The 25796-nt window shown below is 43.6% G+C and overlaps 1 protein-coding gene across 7 annotated transcripts in view; it reads left to right on the forward strand.

Annotated features, from left to right (window-relative positions):
- MAP2K5 (mitogen-activated protein kinase kinase 5) overlaps positions 1–25796 on the forward strand; it is a 162298-nt gene that overhangs the window by 106568 nt on the left and 29934 nt on the right. For all 7 annotated transcript variants that reach the window (XM_084817527.1, XM_084817524.1, XM_084817525.1 and 4 more), the window contains 2 exons: positions 17330–17356; positions 17683–17715. In XM_084817527.1, the coding sequence (XP_084673653.1) occupies positions 17330–17356; positions 17683–17715 (60 nt within the window). The remainder of the gene's footprint in view (positions 1–17329; positions 17357–17682; positions 17716–25796) is intronic.

Here is a 25796-nt window from a genome sequence, read left to right on the forward strand (position 1 = left end):
TTCTTTCGAAAAAAATTCTTTGACACTTTTATGGATTTAAAAGGTGTTTTGGGTAGCCAGGAAGTACATCCATATTTAAACAGGTGGTGGTCTGATGTAAAGTAACTGTGCAGAAACATCACATTATACCTAACTGTGGCTACATAAGGCCTAGTTGTGTGGACCCAAACCCAATCTGTGGTGCAGTTATTACTGGGGAGTGGGCGAGGATGCAGGGTGAGAGCAGGTTGCTGCGCATGTTACACATGCTAAATGCGCATTCATTTTGGCAGCGCCCTAGCAAAATGCATAGGTAGAAACAGCTGGGGAGGAGAGGGAGGAATGTTCCCAAGTGTTGGGTATGTAGTTTAGTAGCAGGTGTATATCAATGAGTGGGTAACATGAAAACCTGCCCAAATCAGGAAAAGCATGAGGAAGGCTAGGACTGAGATGTCTTCAGTTGTACTGGGAGATGTGGGGCACATCTTCACCTGTTTCCTTCCACTTATCACTTTTGACAGCCATAATAACACAGGAGTGACTTAACCCCTGACTGAAAAATCTTGATCTTGGACTACATGTATTTGCACATTTAATCAAATATGTTTTAAGTCCCAAGATTGCCTTCAAATTGTAAGCCAATGGAACACTGACTCATTTTAAGGATCAGAATCCAGAAGCAGAATTGGCTTCCTAGTCCATGCCTTGATTCAGTTAGTGGTAGCCTGGCTGTGATGAAATTCTCCCGAAGTGGGCCATTCCTTGCCACCCCTTTTTCAGGCCACCATGTTCACCTGTAGCCTCCTGCTATTAACCTTTTGTTGCATCATGTATATGTGTAGCCCCCTCCATTCCTCTCAGGTTGGGGGCAGAGAATATGATTGAACTCAGAGGCATTTGAGGATTAAAACAGCATGGATATCCTAAACTGGGAATCATAGTCTTCCTCCACAGACAGACAGACAGACGGATAGATAAAAATATAACACCTTAGGGTATCACAGCCTGTGCTACATGACAATTTCAACAGGAACTTGCAAAGAATAGTTTCCTAGTGAAGATTTTCCTAATGAAGGTTTATCAGCCTTATGTACAATTTACACCTCACTCTTAAGCATGAAAAACAATTGCTTATGCAAGCCAAGTTTTTCACATAAGTAAGTGCTTTCAGGATTTTGTTTTGATGAATGATTAATTTTATTGTATTTTTTTTCATTTGCAATTCACTTGCAAATGTGTCAATTTGCAGAGAAAACATTTAAATATTGTGATAATTAGACCAGGCACTGCTGTTGCCAGGTGTTTACACAAACAAACTCTATGGTTTGATCAATCCAGCAAATTCCTGATTCGCTTGATGTTTTTATTAACCTATAATTGTGATAATTGTCACTCATTTGCTGTTAAGAAAAAAACCTTTAGGAAGATGTCAGGTATAGTCCTTTAGAAATTCTGAATTCTTTAGGAAGCAGTACAAGGCCTGGCATATTTTCTCTCAATGGATGCAGTTTAATATTCCTGTCCTGGTTATATGCAAACATCTACTAAAGCTCAAAGTGAAGTATGTACCGTAAACACATGTTCCATGGCAAGAAATGCCTTTTTCTGTGTGTGTCAACATGAAATCAAAACATCTACCAACTAGCTTGTCCTCAGAGCTGCAGCTAGCTAAGTTGTATATCATCTTAATGTGGATTTGGCAGCATTTACTGATTCTGTAGAAAGAATTGTACAAAGCCAAGAAACAGTGCTGTGTCGAAAAGATCACAGATTGCAAACTGCAACTCTTCGAAGGTACTTGAAGGAGTTGATAGCTGTATAGTTTCTTCTTCCAGAGATTAAGATTGCCCTGATTAAATCAGAGCAAAACAGAAGTCAATGACGTGTTTTATAGTTATGAAATTGCAGAGAAATGCCAAGAGCTGCCCCTGTCAAATAGTCTGTCCTTGTGCTCAAACTCTTCATCCTGTTAGGGGAAGGATGAATCAATCCATCAAGAGTCTCTGTGCTTCTTAACGACTGGAGGATTCTGAGAAATGTATTTAAACTAGTCCTCCTGAATCTGGCTAAAAACCCCTTTCCCTGGTTTTGGATACACTTGCAGATCTTTGTTAATAAATTACATCAAAATGACTTGAAGTTTGGAAGGGAGGATGCTTGCCCCCCTTCCTTTTAAAAAAAATCTGAACAAATAGTGCCCCTGGTATTGTAAAGCTTTGAATGTTTTCACACCCCATTAATTTATTACTTCTCCTTCTTCATCTTTAAATTTCATTCCCCCCCAAAAAAAAATCCAGCTCCCTGCTGCTTGCGAGATTTCCATCTTGTTGTTAATTTTCTCTGCTCCATATGGAGCACCAGACATTTCACCTGGAGGCTGTACTAGATTTTTCTGTAGTGATCGCACTTCCGGAGGGCAGAACTGTCATTTCAGGTTCCTGGTGCATCTGTCTGTGCCAGCCTTCTCCCTCCCCCCCACCCCCATTTTCCACTGGCACAGGAGAGTGTGAATAACAAATTGGGTGCACCTGAGATTGGGATGATATGTGTGTGCGTGTGTGTTTGTGTGTGTTGAATCTCCGCAACTTGCAAGCAGATTTTTCCAGGGCTGGGGAGATCTGAGCAGCTCTTGATGTGAGCAGATTTGCACTCTCACCTTCCATTTGGGCTTGGCTTGGGGAGTGCAACCCTGAACACAGGCAAGCATGGGGGGTGGGGTGAGGGAGAGAGAGAGGAGTAAATATTTCATCCTGCCTTGTCATTGATTAGAAAAGAGCCTTTAATTTCATCTCACCCCATGTTGCGATTAATTTGCATTCTTTGTCAGAAGTTAATGGAGTTTTTTATGGTTCAGTCTGAAATCCTTGAAGACATCAGTGAGTTGATCTGATGTTTATACAACCGCCAGCGGAAATTTTTTTGCTTTTGATTGATGGTGAGCTTGATGTTTATTCCAAACGGCTTTTAAAGCTGTTTTTAAGAATTATTTGAATAAAATGCAAGCAAGATATTGTTATAATGAGCAAGATTATCTGTTAAAAATCTGTTTCAAATAAGGAACATGATAAGTAGGGGAGGGGAGGAATCCCCCCAAAGAGGAGAGAGAACTCTGGCAAATGGAGAAGATGCATTTTCAAATATTCATCTAGCAAGCATTGAAATTACTTTTTACAATGCTTCAGTGGTGAGACTGATGTAGGTGGTGCTATGTGAGCTTTTCCTTCAAAAAGGGTAACTTTTGTGGCCAAACACTTTTTTTTTCTTAATAGTGGCCAATAAAGTAACTGAATTTGCGAACTTGGCTGCTTCCCATTTCTTCTGCCAGCCTTTTCTGCCTGGCTTTTGCCAACGGTTTGATGAAGTGTTGCTGTCTTGTTCCTAACTCAAAGGGACAAGACTGTTAGGCCGGTTAGCTCAACAAAATGATGACATATTGCTTCTCTCCGGGTAGAGGCACCCAGCGCGATGGAAACAAAAGTGAATAATAGAGAATGTTAAAGAGCAAGATACAGCATGCTCCTCTATTGGGTTGATTTTACAAAGGAAGCCAGCAATCCAAAATATTATTAATGGAGGGGTGTGAGTGGAAATCCTGTATTGGATCAGTTCTCAAGAATTACCCTGATCCAGAGCCCTAAGTGGGTTCTGGTGTGATGTTTTATTTATTTATATAAAATATTTCTAGGCTGCCTTTCAGTGCAGGAACCCTCCCAGGGCAGCTTACAGCAATGGTGGGAGCATCTCTACACATGCTGTATGCATACATTCACCCATGTGGGCATCCAAGTGCACATGTGTGCACTCGGATGCATGCATGAGGCAGATCTTGCTGATAATAGCTCTGCGTGCATGGACAATCACTAGACTGGGCCGACTGTTTTCTCCTCCTCATTCTTTGTCTTATGCTGTCACACTAAAATGGTAGCATCACTCAGCTAAGGTCAGCAAATCTCAGGGCTCCCTCATACCGTAGAAATTCACAATGTTCATTTATTTTTATTAGTTCTAATGAGTTTTATTACTTTAATTCAGATTTTTATCTGCTGAGGAGATCCCACTTTGTGAAACAGAAGGGTGGGATATAAATGGCTTCATAACTATTAGTTGTGAATCTCTTATTTTACTCTGGGCATGTCATAAATAGGGTACACACTGCATGAGAGAGAGTATAGCAAAAGTTGGAGTAAAACTTCCAGACCCATTGTGGGTTGTGAATGAAAGTTCTAATTTCTCCAGTGGTTTAACAATGCCTGTCTAAAGCTTCCCTGTTCCTGAGATTTCTTGGCCACTCTCATCTTCCCAGTTTCATTTGAGGGAGGCTGTTGGATGATATTTCATGAGCTGCTTGTTGTCTCCTCTTCCATGATATACACTAATGACAGGGTAGGGAAAAAATAACTTTAGGAATTGGATTTCTCCTTCTGGTGCCAAAGATTTGATACCCTAGTAAAAAGTCCCCCAGGCGTTCCTTTGCACACACATTCACTGCATTGTTTGGAGCAGTCTCGTGTGTGCCACAGGGATGCATGCATGCCCTGACATTGTGGGGAAGGCCTTGTGTGCACAAGGAGCTTCCACTTGTGCTATAAGCTTCTAGATTGGAGTGAAATTCTGCCCAGCATTACCAAGTGGAGGGAGCCACAGGGAGGTAAGAATTCAGTGATGGAAAAGTAGCTTGTAAACAAAGCCCAAGGTGACCCATGCCACTTTATAATATAGTCCTTCTCTTCCCATTGCAATAGAGAACATTTTGCAAATGCCTCTTGATTGCTAATTCAAAAACCATTTTTTCCCCTTCTAGGGAGAAAAAAAATATTTTGTTTCAGCAAATTCCTTCCTCATTATGATTCTGGCTAGTGGAATTGAATTGTGGGTCAAAGAGCTCTTCATCCAAGGACTTCCATTTAAAAGCAATTCATTTATTTGCTGCATCTTAAAGGGCTGAATAATTGGCTGGTTTTAATTGAAGCTGTTGCTTTCTGCTCCTTGATATTAGCAAGGTCCAAGGTTCTTTTTCTTATATGTAATCCATAATATTGACCAAGTTTGGCCTGTTTTCATTTCAATGCAAGATCCACTTGTCAAAGAAGGAGAGGGGGAAAAACATAATTTTGTTTAACTGGTGCATAGAAAAGCTGTTTTGCTAGGATTTTCTTTTTCAGTTGGCAGAAATGTCATTTAAACATTCATTTATTTTGTGAGAATAAATTGAAGAGTGGCAGCAGTCAGTTTCAAAATAAGAGTGAAATTCTGTGTTGTCATTAATGTACATAATAACCTAGTTTTAAGCTTTTATATTTTATATTATTTATGCTGTACCAGTGATTTTAATTTTTGTGAACTGCCCAGAGAGTTTTGGCTATTGGGCGGTATAGACATGTAATGAATGAAAGGATGACTGAATGAACGAATGAATGAATGAATAAAATATTAAGCTATTTAAAACATATTAAACATTGTTCACATGTTAATGCTAAAGTGATGCTGCTTTCCATCCTGGCTGCTTTCTAATCAAAGATCTTTAAGATCATATTTTATTATATGCAAGATTTGTCAGTCTTCATAGTCTATGGTTTGCTTTGTAAAAAGTACTGGAAGAGATCTGTTGTTTGTATTTTATATCCAGGGGAATAATGTAAAGTTTATTTGACAGCATATATTATTATCCTGTAAATGTAGAAGATCTATATGTGTATAGATTTTTCCTGATCTGATTAGACATTCTAAGTCCATATCAAAAATACCATTCTTTGGGATATTGTTTTTATATTTGGAAATGGATGTCTGTTCTACACCCATCCACTCACTTATGTAAGGATGGTTTATACATTTTCTGTGAGTGAGTGAGTGAGTGAGTGAGTGAAAAGGCTGCTGTTGTTGCTGTTCAGTCATTAAGTCGTGTCTGACTCTTCGTGACCCCATGGACCATAGTACGCCAGGCCTTCCTGTCCTCCGCTCTCTCCCGGAGCGTGCTCAAGTTCATATTCATTGCATCGGTGATGCTATCTAGCCATCTCATCCTATGCCATCCCCTTCTCCTTTTGCCTTCAATCTTTCCCAGCATCAGAGTCTTTTCCAGGGAGTTTGCTCTTCGCATTAGGTGGCCAAAATATTGGAGCTTCAGCTTCAGTATCTGTCCTTCCAATGAGCACTCAGGGTTGATTTCCTTTAGGATGGACTGATTTGACCTCCTTGCAGTCCAGGGGACTCGTAAGAGTCTTCTCCAGCACCACAGTTCGAAAGCATCCGTTCTTCGGCACTCAGCCTTCCTTATAGTCCAGCTCTCACAGCCATACATTACTACTGGGAAAACCATAGCTTTGATTAGACGGACCTTTATTGGCAAGGTGATGTCTCTGCTTCTTACTATGCTGTCTAGGCGTGCCATAGCTTTCCTCCCAAGGAGCAAGCGTCTTTTAATTTCATGGCTACAGTCACTGTCTGCAGTGATCTTGGAGCCCAAGAAATCTGTCATTGCTTCCCCTTCTATATGCCAGGAAGTGATGAGGCCAGATGCCATGATCTTAGTTTTTTTAATGTTGAGTTTCAAACCAGCTTTTGCACTCTCCACTTTCACCCTCAACAAGAGGCTCTTTAGATCCTCTTTGCTTTCTGCCATTAGGGTGGTATCGTCGGCGTATCTGAGGTTGTTGATAATTCTTCCGGCAATCTTAATTCCGACCTGGGATTCATCCAACCTGGCATTTCTCGTGATGTACTCTGCATATAAGTTAAATAAGCAGAGCGACAATATGCAGCCTTGTCGTACTCCTTTCCCAATTTTGAACCACTCGGTTGTTCCATGTCTGGTTCTTACTGTTGCTTCCTGGCCCTCGTACAGGTTTCTCAGGAGACAGGTAAGGTGATCTGGTACTCCCATCTCTTTAAGAATTTGCCACAGTTTGTTGTGATCCACACAATCAAAGGCTTTAGTATAGTCAATGAAGCAGAAATAGACGTTTTTCTGGAATTCTCTTGCTTTCTCCATGATGCAGCGAATGTTGGCGATTTGATCTCTAGTTCCTCTGCCTCTTTGAAACCCAGCTTGTACTTCCGGTAGTTCTCGGTTCACAAGCGGCTGAAGCCTAGCTTGTAGGATTTTGAGCATAACCTTGCTGGCATGTGAAATGAGCGCAATTGTACGGTAGTTTGAACACTCTTTGGCATTGCCCTTATAGAGTAACTAAATATAGGGAAAATATCCACCTAGAGAACATTAGTTATTGGGTAGATAAGAAATGTCCTGCCAACCTAGCAGTTTGAAAGCAAGAAATTGCAAGTAGATAAATAGGCACCGCTTTGGCGGGAAAGGTAACAGCGTTCCGTGCACCTCGGTATTCAGTCATGCCGGCCACATGACCACGGAAGCGTCTTCGGACAGTGCTGGCTCTTCAGCTTAGAAACGGGGATGAGCACCGCACCCTAGAGTCGGACACGACTGGTTGGGGACACCTTTACCTTTTTAGATAAGAAATGTAATAATAATAAAAGAAAATCCAACATAGGCTTACTTTGAGTAGACCCACTGAAATGAATGGGACGTAAGTTAGTCATGACTATCTTGTCCCATTCATTTCAATGGGTCTACTCTACGTAGGACATATGTTGGATTTTACCCATAGGTCATATATTTTAGAGTACATCACAGCTGAAAATAACTAAAAGCAAAAGCCTTGTTTACCAAGCTGCATAAGTTACTGAAATGGATGCTGGGGAGAGAGTATCTTATTTAGGGGCACCAGCAAAGCCCCATGTGAGCCAAGGTTAGGCAGTAAAATTCTGCCTTATTGCTGATGCTATTGCCATGATGTACAGTCATAGTTCCTCACTACTTTGGAGCATGGAAAAACATATCCTTTGAACACAGAGCACTCACAAAAACTGGAATAACATGTGGTGTAGTAGAACGAAACTCTTGGAAGGTTGTTTTCAAACTATTTCAGAAGAGCTTTCCCATATTTCTAGGCTTATTGTCTCTTTTGACCAGCTGGCTGGAGTTAGCAAGCTCAAAAATAAATAATGGGGACTTTATGAGACGCACGCTGGATCTGTGGTTAAGAATAGCACAAAACAAAGATCAAGACGAGAAAATAGAAAGGCATAGAGATTCTTTAACTGTAAGACAACATCTTTTTTCCATTATGCCATAATAAAAACACAGAAATGATGAGGGTTTCATATATTGGCATGAAGAATGTACTAGTGCTTCCTTTGATCCAAAAATCAATTATTCATTAGGGGGAATGGAGCATTTTGCATATAAAAATAAGGCAGGTTCATCTTTAGAATCCAGACTTGCCCAGAGCCTGAGAAGAAAGAGGTACAACAGATGCTTTCAAAATGGCCATGATTTTTCCAGGTACTTCTTTTACTTTTCCTTCCTTCCTTCCTTCCTTCCTTCCTTCCTTCCTTCTCCCTCTTTCTGGGAAGAGCTAGCCTCACTTGTCCACAATGATCTCCAACAAAAGCTACAGGGCAGGTTCTAATGTAATTAAGAAAAGGAGGAAATAGCAACAGTGGCATGTGTAAGCTACAGAAGTAGGAATTCATTTTAAGTTACTTGATTCTGTATATGCCCTACTGCAGAAAAGACTAGCAGAGAGTGGTTAGGTTCATGCTAACCCATGGTGGGTGGCAAGCTACGCTGAGTAGGTGGTAATGCAAGCAACCTACTGTGCTCCCATCAGACAATCAGGCAAACAAGCTACACAGAGTCGTTTATTTCACTCACCCCTCCTCCTCCTGTAGTCCTCCCACCCAGCCAGGCAGGTATCCCAGGTTCCTTTGGAGCAGGAATAGAGATCGCTTGAGGGGAGCAGAGCAGTGGCACCATAGGTAAATTAACCCTTACTGCAGACCATGGGTTGCCAGGGTTGTTTATTTGGGGGAAATACCCCACCGTGGGGTGGGAGGGCACATCCCACAGACAACACGCTAGCCCATCATGGATTGTTCCAGAAAATAAACCATAATGAGTTAGCATGTTGTGTGAACCCAGCCACTTTCTGTGCCACTTCCCATCAAAAGTATTTCTGAAGAGGCAGAAGTAGATCTGGGTGGATCTCAAACATGGTTTTCAAAATAAAGACATTAATTAAATAGTATATGAGACATAAGAAAAACCTTTTGCATTTCTAACCAGTTTCTCTGACCAAGTGATTGTCCTTCCAGACAAAAAAATAATGAGAATTTATTAAGCATCTTGTCCAGCTTGCCAGAACCTAGGAACTTACGTAATATAGTATTTCCTCCTTTTCTTAGCTTTGTTCTATATGCTATACAAAATTGCATTTCTGAAATGTAATCACCCAGTGTTAAAAATGGGAGAAATTAGTAGTGGTAGTAGTATTGATGATAATAATAAAAAATAATCATTTATATAGAGCCTTAACGTTTTCAAAGTGCCTCACATACACTGTCTTTGTAATCACTGCAAGAATGATAGTGCGGTAGAGCAAGATGTGTGCATGTTGTAGGTCGAGGCCTACGGCCAAGGGAGGGTGGCTTGCGTAAAGGAGCTTGATGAGTTTGTGGCACACATGGAGTCTGAACCAGGGGCTTCCTGATGCACAGGTTAGTCTCTTAACCACTACCCTACACTACAGATGGGAAAGAGGGGAGACCAGAGAGCATCAGTTCTAGGAACGCTTCAAGCCCTCTAGGAAAAACAGGCTCTAGCAGAGTTCATGAAGTAGCTTCTAAAGAAGAGGACATGCAAAGCCCCTTCCTGATATTAAACCTCACAGTATGGGGCAAAAGGACTGGGCGATCAGAGCTTCTAAGAGCACTTTGTCCAGCAGCATGGGCGGCGGGGACCTCCAACTGTGTAACGTTTTATATTGGGTGTTCTTTTTAAAAGATAGTATTTCAATGCACCATATAATCAGATGCCTTGCTTTTTCGTGAACTGTGTGCAAAGGCAGTAGTGCTGCCTGTAGAACTGTTTTATGTTTGCTAAGACACTCCATTGTTGTGGGCTTGGAAAAGGTAAACAACATAGTTTTACAGTGAAAAATATGCCTAATATAAATACAGCTTGAAGAGCTTGCCACTGAGGACGTGGGGGGAAAATGGTTGTAGCACTTAGATTTTCTAGCAGAGTTAACAGATGAAGAGAGAGCACAGCCATACAAGCAATCTACCCAGTGCTGTAGACTGCAATAAATACATCCATCTTCCTAGTGTTTCTGTAGTATTCACATGGCAAAAAAGCATAACAACCTGCCCTTCTCAGTAGTGGTGTTAAGAAGTAATTGAGAGTCTTATGAGCTTTGAATCAGGTCTAGGTACCTTAATGCAAAATGTATGAAGAAGGGGCTGTGGTACTATGTTGCCATCAAAATCAGCCACTGCAGTCCAGCAATCGTGTGCTGTGTGTGTGTTTCTGTTGAAAAGGTTTACATGAGTGTAAAGCTACTACAAACACACCCACAGAGGCCAGAGAAGCAAAATGGGAAGAGACCCTCAGACCACTGCCTAAAGAAGAATTTATGGGTTCCAGTGTCCTGACAACAGGTTTCAACAAATGTCTTCTCCAGAGGCAACAATTACAAGGTGCTCCAGAGTTATACTTCATGTTGCATGTTCCTCCAAAGCACCCTTTGAAATGGGAGAACTGTAATTCTCCCGCTGAAGAAAACGCTTGTCTCCTTTAGCACCAGTTTGAGGTTCGCCTCTCTCTTTGCTATTAATGTAAAGCTGCCACATCATTAAAAAGTCAGTAATTCCGTTTGTGTGCCCCTGATGCTGATGCGTAGCGGTAGCTGTAAGAGCATCTACAAGCATCTTTTCCTCCAGTTCTGTTCAGTTCCAGACTACATTGTGTTCTTCTTCCATAACTGACAACTGAGGTTATCTCAGTTTCAAGGAAGTAGGACCAGTTTGCTCTTCCCATGGAGGCAGTGACCCCCTTCTCATGGTGAGTGAATCATGTTCATTGAAAGTGGCATCCAGTGGAACAGGGACTTTCTGTACAGTGGCAGCAATATGCTCAGGCAAGTCCCTCTAGACCTTAAAAGTACAAGCAAGGATTGTTTTGCCACCTGGGGGTTATTTTCTCCCCTGAAGAAAGAGGAGTCAGGCCCTAGAAAGGACCTGTGGCTCATCTAACCTTTTTTCTGTCCAGGGTCGCATTCCCTTGAAGGGTGAGATGCTGGGGGCTGCATGCTGGCAGTGGACGGAGCAGAAGCCAGTGGTGGGCTGGCCAGACCCAAAATAGGTGGGGCCACCACCTTTTACTTCCCTCCCCCTTTCTGTCATCCTCTCCCTCCCAGAAGCCTGCTGGGTGGTGATGAAGCGGGGATCGGGAGAGATCACTCTGGACAGGTCTGAACTGATTGCTTTCACACAGCTTTGAAATTAGACCCAGGGTCGCAAGTGGCCCAAGGGTCATGGGTTGCCCTCCCCTGCTCTGATCTCATATCCAAAGAGGGGACATTGTCAGGAAGAAGGCATCTGCCCAGCTTTCTGAAAGCCTCCATGGCAGGGGATCCTACTACTGCACTAGGCAGCGTATTCCGTTGGCAGGGCTTATCCAGGATTGAACTTGAGACCTGTTGGACCTCAAAGGAGAATTGGACCTTATGGAAGCATGGTGCAGCATGGAAAGATAAGGAACTGCTCGTGGAGAGGGTGATCTCCCTCCATAGGAAGTGCACTGCCTCTTCCTGCTTTACCAGTGGCAGTGCATTTCCTATGAAGGGAAAGTTTGTTCTCTCCCTCCATGGGCAATCCTTTTTCTTTCCCTGCTGCAGTGTACAGTTGGTTGCCTTTCCATGTGTGTGATCATGGGGGTGGAGTGAGTGTGTGTGAGGGGGGGAGAGAGAGAGAGAATGAATGAATGCATGCAGTTTCCAAAGATTTAGAGCAGGGGTCACCAACCTTTTTGGGTCAGTGCGCGCATTTGGAATGTTGAGAGAGTTCTATGGGTGCTTTCACAAAATGGCTGCCATGGAGAGGGGCTTGCCATGGGGGACATGACTGGTCACGAAAGGCAAACTAGTGAGATTAAAAGAAAACCAACTTGCCCAAGAACCTAATTACAAGGCAGAGGTGAGGTCTGAGCTCGAAAACACGAAACCACCCTTTTGAACCCAATTAAAAGTTATGCTGAAGGGCAACATTTCACTTTGCAGCATGCCAGCCTCCCAGTTAAAAAATAAATAAAAAATCCTAAGAAATACAATTTCCAGGATCCTGACTGATGCCAAGAGAGGTGTCCACAGCACATTGGTGCCGACGGACAGCACATTAGAAACCCCTGGCCTAGGCCTTCCTGTTTGTGAATATTGAAGGTTTACAAGTGATAGTGGGAGGTTTTTCACACACTTAAGGAGTAGTAGTCTTGCTTACAGTGACATCATTGTGTCATCTAGTGTGGGCAGAGGGGTGGCTGCGGACGCTTACAAATAGCTCCTTCCACTATGAGCAGCAAGTCACGCCTATGTTGCTTGGTGCAGCTTGGGCAGCAGGTTCCCATGTTCCACTGCCCCAGCCTTCCATGAATGGCTTATGGCATTTGGAAAGGGTACAACTAGAATATTTCAAGGGCTGTGATGTTTCGTCTGTACCTAATCCTGCTTGACGTACAGGGTTTGTGGGAAATTAGAATCTCTTAATTTGCTGAACATCTTTTTAAAAAAACGTTTAGCCAGCACTTCTTAATAGAATCTGGCATCCTGTGTGTGTCTTCTTCCTGAATCCCATCACCCCACTTGACAATGTGCTTTTCCCACTTAGCCAACAGACTCAAGTCGAGCCCACATTTGGCTTCAGCCGGGTGCTGCGGTAGGAATGAACAGATAACGCTTTCCCTTCATTTGCCCTCTCCCCCATGTTATGTCCTCATCCTCCTCCATTGCATGCAGCGTGGGTACTGCACCCCACTTTGAGGAGCATTGCCCCCAATACATTAAAGAGGAAACTGTCAATCCTCCTTCTTCATAAACCCAATTAGCTTTCACTTACTAGTAAATATTCAATACAGGTTGTCGGCCAGATATTTTGCCCCCTGTAATGTAAACAGCATATTGTATTCTGCTGGATCGTAATAGCTCCAAATTGTGTGTAGCTGAAAATAAATATAGATACAGCGTGCTCCACTTGCACTGTGTTGCTGCCTCCCTCCACCCCCTAATGTGGGGTGTGACATGCAAATGTGGTGTCTGATTAGCATGCCACACACACCCTTTGCGCTCTGGAGAGGGGAATGCATGGGATTCTTTGAAGGAAAGGTTTTAGACAGATGGAGTTAGCTGCACCAGATTGCAAGTTCATGGAGGGTGTTGCTGCCACAGGGGAGTGGCACAGTATGTTTTGCTTTCTCCTGAGACTTTCCGCAAGCCCCAAGTGCCCACGTTTCTTAGGATTATGGCCTGTGAGGTGGAGATCCCCACGAAGTTCTCCTGCACTCCCATGCGTTAACATCCTGTACTTGCTGCTGTAGGTGAGGCATTTTAAATGCACTGGTAAATTTACTGTAGTGTAACAGTTAAGAGTGTCACATGAGCACTGGGAAGATTCAAATCCCCATTCATCCTTGAAGCTCGCTGGGTGACCATGGGCCAGTCATCAGCTCATAGCCTAATAAACCTCACAGGCTTGAGTTTTCCAGAACTTTTCATCAAGTGGGATGTTAAAAACATAAGAGGAACCATGCGGGATCAGACCAAGGGTCCATCTAGTCCAGCATTCTGTTCATACAGCTTGCTCACTTTTTTGTGATATGTCGGTAGATCCTAATAAAGGTATTCTTTTGGTATGGACCAATATAGCTTCCTTTGCTGTTTGTCTACCTCACAGGGTTGTTGTGGGGATAAAATGGAGAGGAAGAAGAACTGTGTACACTGCCTTGAGCTACTTGGAGGAAAGTTGGGATATAAATGTAGTAAATCAAATATTGTTTATTTGCCATCAGCCTCTTCTATTAAATGAAATATTTATTTATTTATTTATTTATTCATTCATTTCATTTCTGTACCACCCAAAGCCAAAGCTCTCTGGGCAGTTCACAAAAATTAAAACCTAATGGCACACAATAAAACAATATAAAATATATAGAACATTAAAACCACAATATAACAATACAACCACAATAAAACCTAGCAGCAGTGCAGGAATTTGAAATACAGATTTAAAACAGCAAAGCTAAAAGTCTAGAAAGCTAAATGCTAAAACGCCTGGGAAAATAAAAAGGACTTCACCTGGCACCGAAAGGAATACAATGTAGGTGCCAGGCAAACCTCACTAGGGAGCTCATTCCACAGCCGGGGTGCCACAGCAGAAAAAGCCCTCCTCCTAGTAGCCACCCGCCTCACTTCCTTTGGCAGGGGCTCACGGAGAAGGGCCGCTAGGGATGATCTTAAGGTCTGGGCAGGCACATATGGGAGGAGGCGATCCTTCAGATAACCTGGCCCCAAGCCGTTAAGGGCTTTGAATGTTAACACCAGCACTTTGAATCGAGCCCAGAAATGGACTGGCAGCCAGTGCAGCTGAAAAAGTACTGGCGTAATATGAGCTTGCTGGCCAGTCTTGCTGCCCTATTTTGGACCAGCTGATGTTTCCAGACCGTTTTCAAAGGCAGCCCCACGTATAACGCATTGCAGTAATCCAGACGAGAAGTTATCAGAGCATGGATAACTGTTGGACTAGGAGCCGGGAGATCCGGGTTCTAGCCCCCACTCGGCCATGGAAGCTCACTGGGTAACTTTGGGCCAGTCACAGACTCTCAGCCCAACCCACCTCACAGGGTTGTTGTTGTGAGGATAAAATGGAGAGGAGGAGGATAATGTAAGCCACCTTGGGTTCCTTGCAAGAGGAAAAAAGGCGGGGTATAAATGCAATCAATCAATCAATAAGGAAGGGCGTAGTTGGTATACCAGCCTAAGCTGATAAAAAGTGCTCCGTGCCACTGAGTTCACCTATGCCTCAAGTGACAGTTCTGGATCCAAGAGAACTACGATCCCAAACTACGAACCTGATCCTGTAGGGGGAGTGCAACCCCCTCCAGAACAGGTTGAATATCACCTAGCCGGGCAGACGAACCACCCACTAACAGCACCTCCATCTTGTCTGGACTGGGTTTCAGTTTATTGGCCCTCATCCAGTCCATTACCGTGCCCAGGCCCTGATTCAGAACAGCCACTGCCTCACCTGGTTTTGATGAGAAAGAGAGGTAGAGCTGGGTGTCATCTGCATATTGATGGCACCTCAGCCCACACCTCCGGATAACCTCCCCCAGCGGTTTCATGTAGATGTTAAACAGCATGAGGGATAGAATAGAGCCCTGTGGAACCCCATGGCACAATTGCCATGGCACAGAGCAATAATCCCCCAGCACCACCTTCTGGAATCGGCCATCCAAGTGAGAGCGGAACCACTGCAGTGCAGTGCCTCCAATTCCCAACCCAGACAAGCTGTCCAGAAGGATACCATGGTCAATGGTATCAAAAGCTGCTGAGAGATCAGGAGAATCAACAGGGTCACACTCCCCCTGTCCCTCTCCCGGCAGAGGTCATCCCACAGGGTGACCAAGGCAGTTTCCATTCCAAAACCAGGCTGGAAGCCCGATTGAAATGGATCTAGATCATCCGTTTCATTCAACAGTAGTAATATTTTATTACTACTGCTTAGAATCTATTTAAGGCTAATAGTGTCCTCAGTCCTGTACGGGATCATAGAAGTACTTCAGTCCCAACCCCAAAATGAAGTTTATCATTGGCTTAAAGTGTTTGGGGATGTGTAGAGAATGGAGAAGGTAATCTTACCAGGGAGATTTATTTTGCTGTTTCAATGTACAGGTGACACTTCTTAATAGCCCATATTGATACAGTAGCTCACATCGCAAAATATCTGTGTATGTATTGCTTTCATTTTTAAAAGTTAGGTTTTCAAATGTAATAATCCTGAGCTTATGGGTTAGAAATCTTAGTAAATAAAATGAAGCTCAACCAGCATTTGTGGTGCAAGGTTGCACTGGTGTTACCTTGCATATTTTCTGAGGGGAATTCCCCATCACCAAACCAAGAACAGTGAGTGCATTCTATTTTCATTTGCTGAATATCACCATAGAGGTAAAAGGTGCAAGAGAACCCTGATAATGGTACAGCCAATTTTCCAGAATCTGACCTCCCCCGCCACCCTTTTGGGGGGTTTGGTTTGTGGGGTGGCAGTTGTTGTATGGCCTTTCACTACCTGTGTAAGCTATTACTTAGAGGATAATGCCTGTAGCTAGCCAGGGAGAAAGGAGAGCTGTTGAAGCCAGTGGCAGAAATACAAGCCATTCATCATCCCTGGCACTACTCAGTTGAGAATATTGAATGGAAGGGGCAGGCCAAGTTAACTGTGAGTGAACCCACGATGTTTTAGGCAAGGAAGCAAACTGCAAAATGGAAGGGACATGTTGATATATGCACAGAACCGCATAGTCAAATATGTTTCTGGAAAATACCAACTGTATATTCTACTGCAGAATTTTAAGGGAGTCCATTTGTCTTCCAGCCTTACAGGGATATGGCCTCATCAGTGGCCCCACCCTTTAAATGTTATTGTCGCTGTGGCAGAAGTCCTACCACGGTGGCACTTGTGTCATACTGGCAGTGTACAAGCTGCCTTCGTGAGCCCCTTGCGCAGCCCCTTCGAGGTTCATGGGAGTGCTTCTGAGTAAGTGCTATGGATTTGCAGGCTTGGGAGGGGCAGGCCAGCCGGTGATCTTAAACCAGAGCCATAACCAAAAAGTTGGTGTTCAGAAAGTAACTGTGGGAATTTGGGGGCACATAAGGAATTCTAAAAAGTGGAACATAAACCAGTGTTCGCCAAGAAGAGGCAGATAGTTCAGCCACATAATTAAAGTTTTCTTAAAAAAAAAAAAAAACAAGGAGGGGGGAGATTGTGAGCAGACACTGGCAGTAATCCAAAATTCTAATTTCTGACTATGATTTAATTTCAATTTTAAATAAATCGGTTTTTAATTTAAAAAGAGTGAGCTTCATAACATTAGCAATGATTGCAACATTAAGCGCAGTGCTCACAATCTAGCAATATAAAACATTATTTATATCTGAATCGTAAACAGCCTTTTGAAATGGATTATGGTTTTTCTCCCTATTCTAATACAACCTGGAGGGTACTAAAAAGTGTTGTGTGAAATTAACATTCTGCTGACTTTCGCCTATAAATGAGAAGCGAGCTATTAACATTTGTGTATTTTCATTATGTAAATTGTGTTAACACATGCCCACAAATTGCCACCAGCGATACAATAATTTTCTCTCAGTGATCATAATGTGTCCAAGTGAGTCATTTTGATTATGACATGCTAATTACATATTGCCTCCCCTTTTTTTCTTTTCAGATTCAGAAAAACCAGGGATCTTTAATGGTAAGCTTTATGAGTTCGGGAAAAAAATTCACTTTTCTTTTTCCTGATGGCTGCTTCCTTTGCATGCTTGAATGCCTTGTTTTAAACTTAGCAAATTGCATTTTGTGGAAAATGCAAACCTTTAACTGCCTGTATTAGATTAGGTACCATTAGAAATAATAGGACATCCTGAGCCACGATGTTTTTATAAGAGTTTGCTGCTGTTGATTAATCTTGCTATATTTTATTGCATTAATGATTTTTTCTTTCCACTCCACTGTAAAGATATTGCATATAGCCTAATACTTCTCTTTCTCTCTCCCCCCACCCTCTCCTTTCCATCACAGCCTCTCCAGTTACTCCAGTGCATTGTTGATGAGGTGAGTCGCCGTCTTATGTGCTTTCACTCCTAAAGTCATTCCTAATGGACTGGAAAGCTTATATTTTGTTTCCTAATGAAGCACAATGGCCCGACGTCCTCAACTGCGAGACAAGTTGCCTTGTGCAGCTCTGAGCTGTCGAGTGCGGGCTGGCCTTGTCCTGCTTTGTGCAGTTTTCTGACTCTTCCTATTGAATCCTTGGAAAAATGAGACCAGTTCCAGGGAAGTCCATTTTTTTTCTTCTGGATAACAGAGACCCCCAAGCCCCCATGTTAATTGATCACCTCTTCACCTTGCCAGATGTGGTAATGCAAAGAAATAAAAGCTGTCATTTTGCCTTTAAAGGAGGCACGCTTTAGCTGAGCTTTAGGTGCAGCAACAGGGACCCTGTTAAAAGGGGTCAGAGTTGAATTGCAAACAAGGGTAGATTTGAATGCTGTTCTCATTTTGGTTTTGCCAAAGGGAGAAAACCAAAACAGTAGGAACCCTCTTTATATCTCTCTTATCTGAAGTCCTGACTCTCTGAATTCATTTAATCCTAATCCAGCCATCGCTTAGAGGAGCAGAAGCTCTGATGCTTGTATGGAGCTCCCCACACACAAGGCCTGCTTTGTCCATTTCAGTGGAAGAAGTAACTCTACATAAATTGTCCTTGGTATAGCTACAGGCACTGAATTTAGTAGTGAATCCTGTGTGTGCAAGAGCTTTATGTGCCTCTTGCAGCACCTGTGGGGCTCTGGGTCTGGGAACAATTTATCCCTGGCATCCGCAACACAATGCCCACAGGCACCACAGCACCACAGGACTCTTCTCTTGACACCTGCTGAGGCCCCTGTCCTTCCTAATTTAAAAAAAAAAATATTATTTTTTAATTATCTTGGATGGCTGGAAAGCAGCAGAGTTGTGACCTCCAGCTGCCCTGCGTGCTGCCTTTCCTCTCCCCCAGCATGCCTCTGGGTTTTGTATCAGCCCAATACATTGTTCAGAAAGGAAAGGAAGGTTCTTTTGTGTTTTGGGGCATCTGTATTCACGTTCTTGGGCAAGACACTTGCCTTTTGGCATCATTAGTTTGATTTTCTGTGAAATGTGTGTTTTATGACTACCTGTGTCCACCACTGCAGCCATTTTGTGAATGGGCATCCCCTCCCACCCCATGGCAGTCATTTTCTGATGGCAACCACTACACTTTCTCAACATTCCAAATGTACCCAATGGCCCAAAATGGTTGGAGATCCCTGATCTATCCTCCCCCGTGCCCACAGTCCTATGGAAATAATACTCCTGTTTATCTGGATTTCTAGTTATCCAAAGTTGTGCTTCTCAGCCATGGAAAGTCATGATGTATGTTGTGTTGTCTTGATCAAATGCTCTTGCTGTTTGATCTGTGCACGCACCACATTTTATCTCCCTCCCCCACTAGGCTTTTTGTCAAAATACCACATTCTTCTTCATGGTATCTGTGCGATCCTACACAGGGGTTCTGTGCCTGTGCAGAGCCCAGTTCAGGAAATGTCTGTAGTTAGGCTACAGCTTCGGCAGAAGGTCCACTCCCACCTCACAGCTGTATACTGAAGGAGCACGGCTCCCACCCTCCTGCTGAGTTCTCTTTTGACCACCACCAAGAAATTCAGAGAACTTTCTCTCTAGGCTGAAGAAAAAACTTGCAAGGAACAAGTTTGGTTCTTTTCTACTTTTTTCTTTGTTTATTCGTTCTGTCTGTCTTCTTGGTCTTTCTGTGCTGTTTGTTTTTATTTATTATTGACACTTGGTTCATTTTTTGTTTTTATTTATTCCACCTCTTGAGCCTATGGCTCAAAGACCACCCTTTTCTGCAAACATTGTCTGAACCTTGTATGGAGCTGCCCTGCCCTGCCCTACCCCACCGCACACACACGTTGTCTTTACTAGGAAAACTAGATGTACAACAGGGCCTCCCAGCTTTGTGCTTCCTGTGGGAGAAGGTGCTCCAAGTAGTGGACTCAAGTAAATTTGCTCAGGGTTGCCTATTGATGCTCTACACCACACTGGCTCTGTCAAGCAGCATCCTAATGGACTAACAGGCTGTCACAGCTTCCAGCTCAGCTGATCCTTCAATTTCCAGGGAAACATGCAGCAGCTCATTGGACCCTGTCAGGTCTTTGACACCTCCTTTGGTGACAGAACCATCTGGATCAATATCGGACTTGGTACCAAATGACACACCTCCTCCCGCACCTTATACCTCCAAGTCCTGGCTCCAACCTGGTGGTAAAGCTTCCTGCTTAACTGACATTGCAACATCATGGAGCAGCTTCTTCCAAAAGTTCTACAAAGAAAAAGGACCAGTCTTCTGTCTCAAAGCAGTCCATAAATCCTGTGGATGCGCTATTGAGATCGACACACACATCAGGTCCAACCTTGTCCAAGAAGCCCCCAGTGCCAAAGAAATTTATGCAGCAGATGATGTCAGGACCAACGCTTCTTTACCCAAGAATAGTGGTTCTAGAAAAATTAGCTATCCCCTCCCCACTGATGACACCAGTGGAAGTGTTGCCTCCAGTTTTGTTACTCAAGTCCAACCAGCCTGTAAGTATGTAGACTGTGTCAGAGGGGGAAATTATTGACCTTGCCCAGAGGACTTGCATACCATTCACTTGGAATGTGATCCTCCTCATTCTTGGTATCATTTCCCACATCACACCTCATGCTCACCCTCCCACCTCATTGTGGTTGCTTTCGGAACAATGCTATCAAAAGTATGACCGACCCTAGACCTCTCAGTCAGCAGGATGTTGGGATTGTCACTCTCCTTCTCAATATTCCATAGCAGAATTGTGGTAGTCCTACACACCAAAGGACATGTATTGGGGCCATACCGATTACCATCACTCATTGTATTACTCCCCCCATGTTCTGTCAGGAGCGCCCTAGCTGCCTCTTGCAGTCCCCACCAATAGCCAACTCAGGACACAGATGACGAGGAATTCTTTCCAAGACTTTATTCCTTTATTACTTTATGACTCTTTCAGAATACTAGTCGCTAGCGCCAAAGCCAGGAACAGCCCTGGGGAAAGATAGCTGCCTTACCTAAACTTAAAGATAACTGCCTTACCTAAACTCCAGGTAAGGCAGTTGGTCCCTGTTTGAAGGAGAATCACGGGAAGACCCTGAACTTATGGGCTAGGGAGAGATCCTCCCTCTTTCCCTTGGGTCCTCAGGATGCGACCGTTGTTTGCGCGCCAAGCAAGCACTACGCCTCCTTTCCACACCCTCCATCTGTCATCGCTCCCTGCGTCTGCGCCGAGCGCCCAGCAAGCCCCCCTCCAGCGCTCTCTCACTGCCAGGGTCACTATCTCTCCCAGGAATGCTGGCAGGAGGAATCTCTGCCAGCTGCTGTGCTTGTGAGAGATGAGCAAGCTCCTCTCCCACAGATTGCTGCTCCTTCTCAGAATCAGAACTGCTCTGGGGCTCTGTTGGCTCAGTTTCCACCCTGACATGATCATTGCTGTCGAAGTCTGTTGTCTTTGCCGTGATATCATGGCTGGTGATGCCCAAACTCTGCTATTCATTCAAGAGCATCAGCATCACTTCCCAGGGGTGAAGGTTGATGAGAACAGCCACTGGTCATGCTACCTAAGTAGGTGCCCTTTGTTCTTCCAGCCTCCACATGTACTTTGATGGCACTGGCACCTACAAGCTTCATGCCAGCAATTCTGGCACCAGTTCCATCCCCCACCAAGTCCTTGGTGTTGGGCTCGGCCCCAAGTATACTTCAGTTTCACTCGCAACATATAGAACCTCAGATGTTCTCTGGGCTCTGTAATTTACTTTGGTGAAGTTCCCTCGGATCAGACCCCTCCAGTATCCAGCCATCAATAGGACACAAGTGCATTGTACCAACCTCTCTGTCTATCCGTGCTGTGACTGCAGCCCTACTTGTCCTTCCCTCTTCAGGAATAAAGACTCAATTTCGACTCTGAATCATTCTCATCAGTCACCCCATTCATTTCATTCCCTGATAATAACTCTGGGGATCAAACTCCGATCTCCCCACTGGAAGATACTAGGTCATACACTGAACAAATCATCCAAATGGCTAAGTTGTTAGGGCTGAAGGTACAGTAACTTGGACCTCCTATCCAGGACCCAGTATTTGAGCTCATGTATACATTCTTCAATACCAGATGCCTGCCCTTCTTCAGGTAGCAAAGCATTTGTGGGCAAAGCCCCACTCTGTACCATCAGCACCTAAGTGAATAGAGAGTCTTTACTTGCATATAAGATAAGGAAGGTGGCTTTTTACTTAAACCTACTTCATCTAATTCCAGATTGAAAGATCTAAAAGTTAAAAAAAATCAGAGGGACCTCAGAAATTACGTGGAGAGTAGGGTTTATAGCTGGGGAATGAATACAACCAGAACCTGTAAGTCAGTGTCCTTTGATAGACAGCTTGAAACAAGCCATGAGACTGACATCAATAACAGGTGGTTTTTTTCTAACTATGGTGAAGGTTCCTCTAATGATTCATACTTAGTCAGGAATGGGCAGTCTTTGGGGGAACTACTTGGTGTTTATTATGTATGAGCTTTTTCATGTTTATTCAATTTAGAGATGCGTTACGTTGCTTGCTTTTAATTTTAATAAAAGGTGTTCTACATGTAGCTGAAAAGTGTTTGTTGAATGTATTTAACAATGCAGAGTGGGGCTGAGACAGAACTCCTTCGGGAACATATTCCTTTACCAGTGGACAGAGCCATTCCTATAGCTAGTCTCCGCTGTGTCGATTGGAAGTTGAACTGAGAGGGAAGGCAGGAGCCGTGTCCCTTGAGCATGCGACCAGAGGCTGGGGGCAGGGCTTCTACCAAAACTCTAGTCTAGCTACAGACAAAACGGAGCTCAGTGCAGGCACAGAACCCCTATGTGTGGCTTCACAGATGACCACTTGAAGAACTAGAGCTTCTTGGTAAGCAACCTATTTCTTCTCAAAAGGCAGGAAGGTTGCATTTTATCTCAACCATGCGTGGCACATTTTTGTCTCTGCGTTTTTTTACTCAACTTAAATTTGGTTGTGTATGCAGTGCTTATTAATATACTTGTCGGCAACAGCAGCACTTATGTGCTTATTCTGCTGATGACCGTGTCTTTTGGAGACCTGACTGAATGGGATGATCACAGAGTCTCAGAGTTGTTGCAGTTTGCATCACAAGAATCAACAGATTCTCCCTTTCAAAGCTAACCACATTGTACATCTTTATACTATGGTAGTGGATAGGTTAGTGGGAATGTGGCAACACCCTGAGTGTGGAATTCCCTCCCTAGGGAGGTGAGAGTGCCCCATCTTTGCTCAGTTTTAGGCAGTCACTGAAGACATTTTTAGTTGGCTTTTTATCATTTTTAATATGGGGTTGATCCTGCTCTCTGAGATTTAACGATAGCCCTGCTGTTAATATGATTTGTTTCAATTTATTTTAATGTTCTTGTTGGTTTTGTACACCACCTTGGGAGCCCTGTTTGGACAGAAAGGTGGGAGGTGTGTGTGTGTTAACCTCTGAATCCCTTAATGCAGCAGCTCAAATGATAAATTACCCCATAGCTGCTGAAATTCAGCCCTACGCCTAGAAAGTAGGACAGAACTAGTGGGCTTTGATTAGGTGGCCCTGCATCTGCTAAGTTGCTGCAGCTAATTTCTGTTATTTCAGGGAGCTACATGTATGGGATAACCTTCTGATGAAACAGGCTTAAATTAATGCTATAGAAACAGAAAAGTGAGTTGGGAGGAGTTGGGATGTGTGGGGTAGGGCTGCTAATTTGCAAGTATGCCCGGCAGGACAAAACCCTTTCTAGAACAGGGTGAGTTCATGTCTTTAAAGCAGGTTGGGTATCTGCATGTGTATAATATATAAAAACCTGTTGATTTCTTGACACTTGATTACTGTACACTTGATGACTGGCAGTTGAATTTGTGAACTGACCTGCTTGTGAGAAGCATTGTGACTGAGGTGATATGTAAGTTCTAACTGTGATCTTAGATCTGTGATAATGGCTCCATTCGCACATGCATGATATTACTTAATATTGCAATGAAATTATAAACGTGTGTGTGTGAGAGAGAGAGAACCACCATTTTGCACAAGTATAATATGGAGCAGAGCTGCAAGGACTGATTCATGCATGGCTTTCTGTGTCCCGGGAATCATACCCTTGCAAGTCTTGGAAATCCCATTACATCCAAACCGCTGACCCGAAGGACTCCTGCAGGGTCAAAGCAAGCCACATCCTTTAAGGGAAGGCAAAAACAATAGAAACAGGGTCATGTTTGACAGAGAAAGTATTAGACACATTGCATGCAATGTGTGAATCATTGCATGCAAACAGGTGTCCCATTTCTCTTTGGGGTGCCCATGTTAGAGAAAATATTATATATATATATATATATATATATATATACACATATATATACACATACACACACACATATACATACATACATACATATATATATATATAGTGCCTTGAACCAATAAGGGCTGTGCAAAGTATGTGTGCCTCAGCTTTCCAACACACGTATCCAGAGACGAGCAAACTCTCATGTGACCACATTCATATGCTACATTTTATGTGTTTTTCCTATCTCAAAGATTAATTTTAACAGCTGCCCTGCTCAGTTTTAAGCTTTTCTCTCCAGCCATGAGGACTATAAGCTTGTTTTTTGTAAAATGAGAGAACATTCTAAGGAATGCCATTGCTTTCGAGCCACATTCTGTGCAGACTGGTGCAATGAAAGCCATGCTGATTTCTAGACACCCTGCCTTCGGCTGACAACAATTTCCATTTCTCCTCAGGCCCTGGTGGGTGCCCTACAGTTTTCTCTCGTACGTCAGCTTAATAGCAGCCCAGTTCTGTTTTCCCTCCTTGCTTGCTTCATTCTCTTCCTGCTCCCCTCCCTCGGCTCTTTTTAAGATGCAGCCCTGTTGGGGGAGAATAATAGTCCCCACTTATTGTGCTAATGTGTGTGTCTCTTTCTAAATAAGGACCTCATGAGAAAAGGTCTGTTTGCTTTCCGGTATGGTGCAGCTGCTGTTGTTTTCAGTGCATTCATGATAACGCGAGTGTTAGCTATTAGAAGTGTTTAGTGTTCTAAGACTGATTATCTCGGGCCAAATGCTCCCCTCTGTGGCAACTTCATGAGAGCAAATAAGGGCTGGAAGGTCCTAAAACTCACAGGATGAGGGGAGTGAAGTTGCTCCCCTCCGCTTCAGTCTGCAGCTGTTTTGCATGGCAAGTTTCTTCCTGAACCTGCTCATAGACAAGCACATTTCCCAACTTGGACTTCTGTGGTCTTGGCTGTACTAATGCTTTGAATATTTTGATGCTTTCCAGGACTGGGGGTGGGAGGGAATTGGGCATCTGTATAAAAGATGTTCTGGGCTGGTAGATTGGGAGTGCTGCCAGAAACTTCCAACCCATAGGGAGAGGGGTTCTGAAGAGAGGCTAACTCCGATTCTTTGCAGTTAGGAGTACACCAGTTCTGGTACCTGGGAGCACTTCCGGGCCAATGATTAAGGTGACTGGAAGTGAAGGTGAAGAACTGAAAGTTCCAGGAAGCACCACAGTAGCCATCATGGGGGCGGGGGGGGGGGAGCTCCTGAGTGGCAAGTTGGATCACCATAAAATATTAGTAGGTCATCGGAAACCATGCCACATCAAAAGTGATAGTAGTAATTCATGTCTCTAGAGCCTAGGGTAGGGGGAGCATTTCAGTATTCTGCCCTGCTGTCTTTCCCTCTTTGTTGGCTGTGATTTCGGCCTGTGTTGCTCACCTACCCTGATACCTTGCCTCCCTCCCTCTGTTTGGCAGCTGCACCATTTTCCTTCTCTGTTGAACCAGTTTTGAGCTGCTTACTGGGAGGCTCTTCAAAGTTACTCTAAAGAGAACAACCCTGAAATGGTGAGTGGGCTCAATCTGGATTGAAAAGGATGAGAAGAGCATGCAATTACCCCTGACTTAAACTGTGATCAGAACCTCCAGTAGTGTTCATCTGTGTGGTTCTCTACTGCTTCAGGATCTGGTCCCTTGTGGGGGGCAAGATACATTTCTTAGT

The sequence above is a fragment of the Heloderma suspectum genome, chromosome 11, assembly GCF_057233095.1.
Source record: "Heloderma suspectum isolate Gila_16-S chromosome 11, 16-S_ref, whole genome shotgun sequence".
Lineage (NCBI taxonomy): Eukaryota > Metazoa > Chordata > Lepidosauria > Squamata > Helodermatidae > Heloderma > Heloderma suspectum.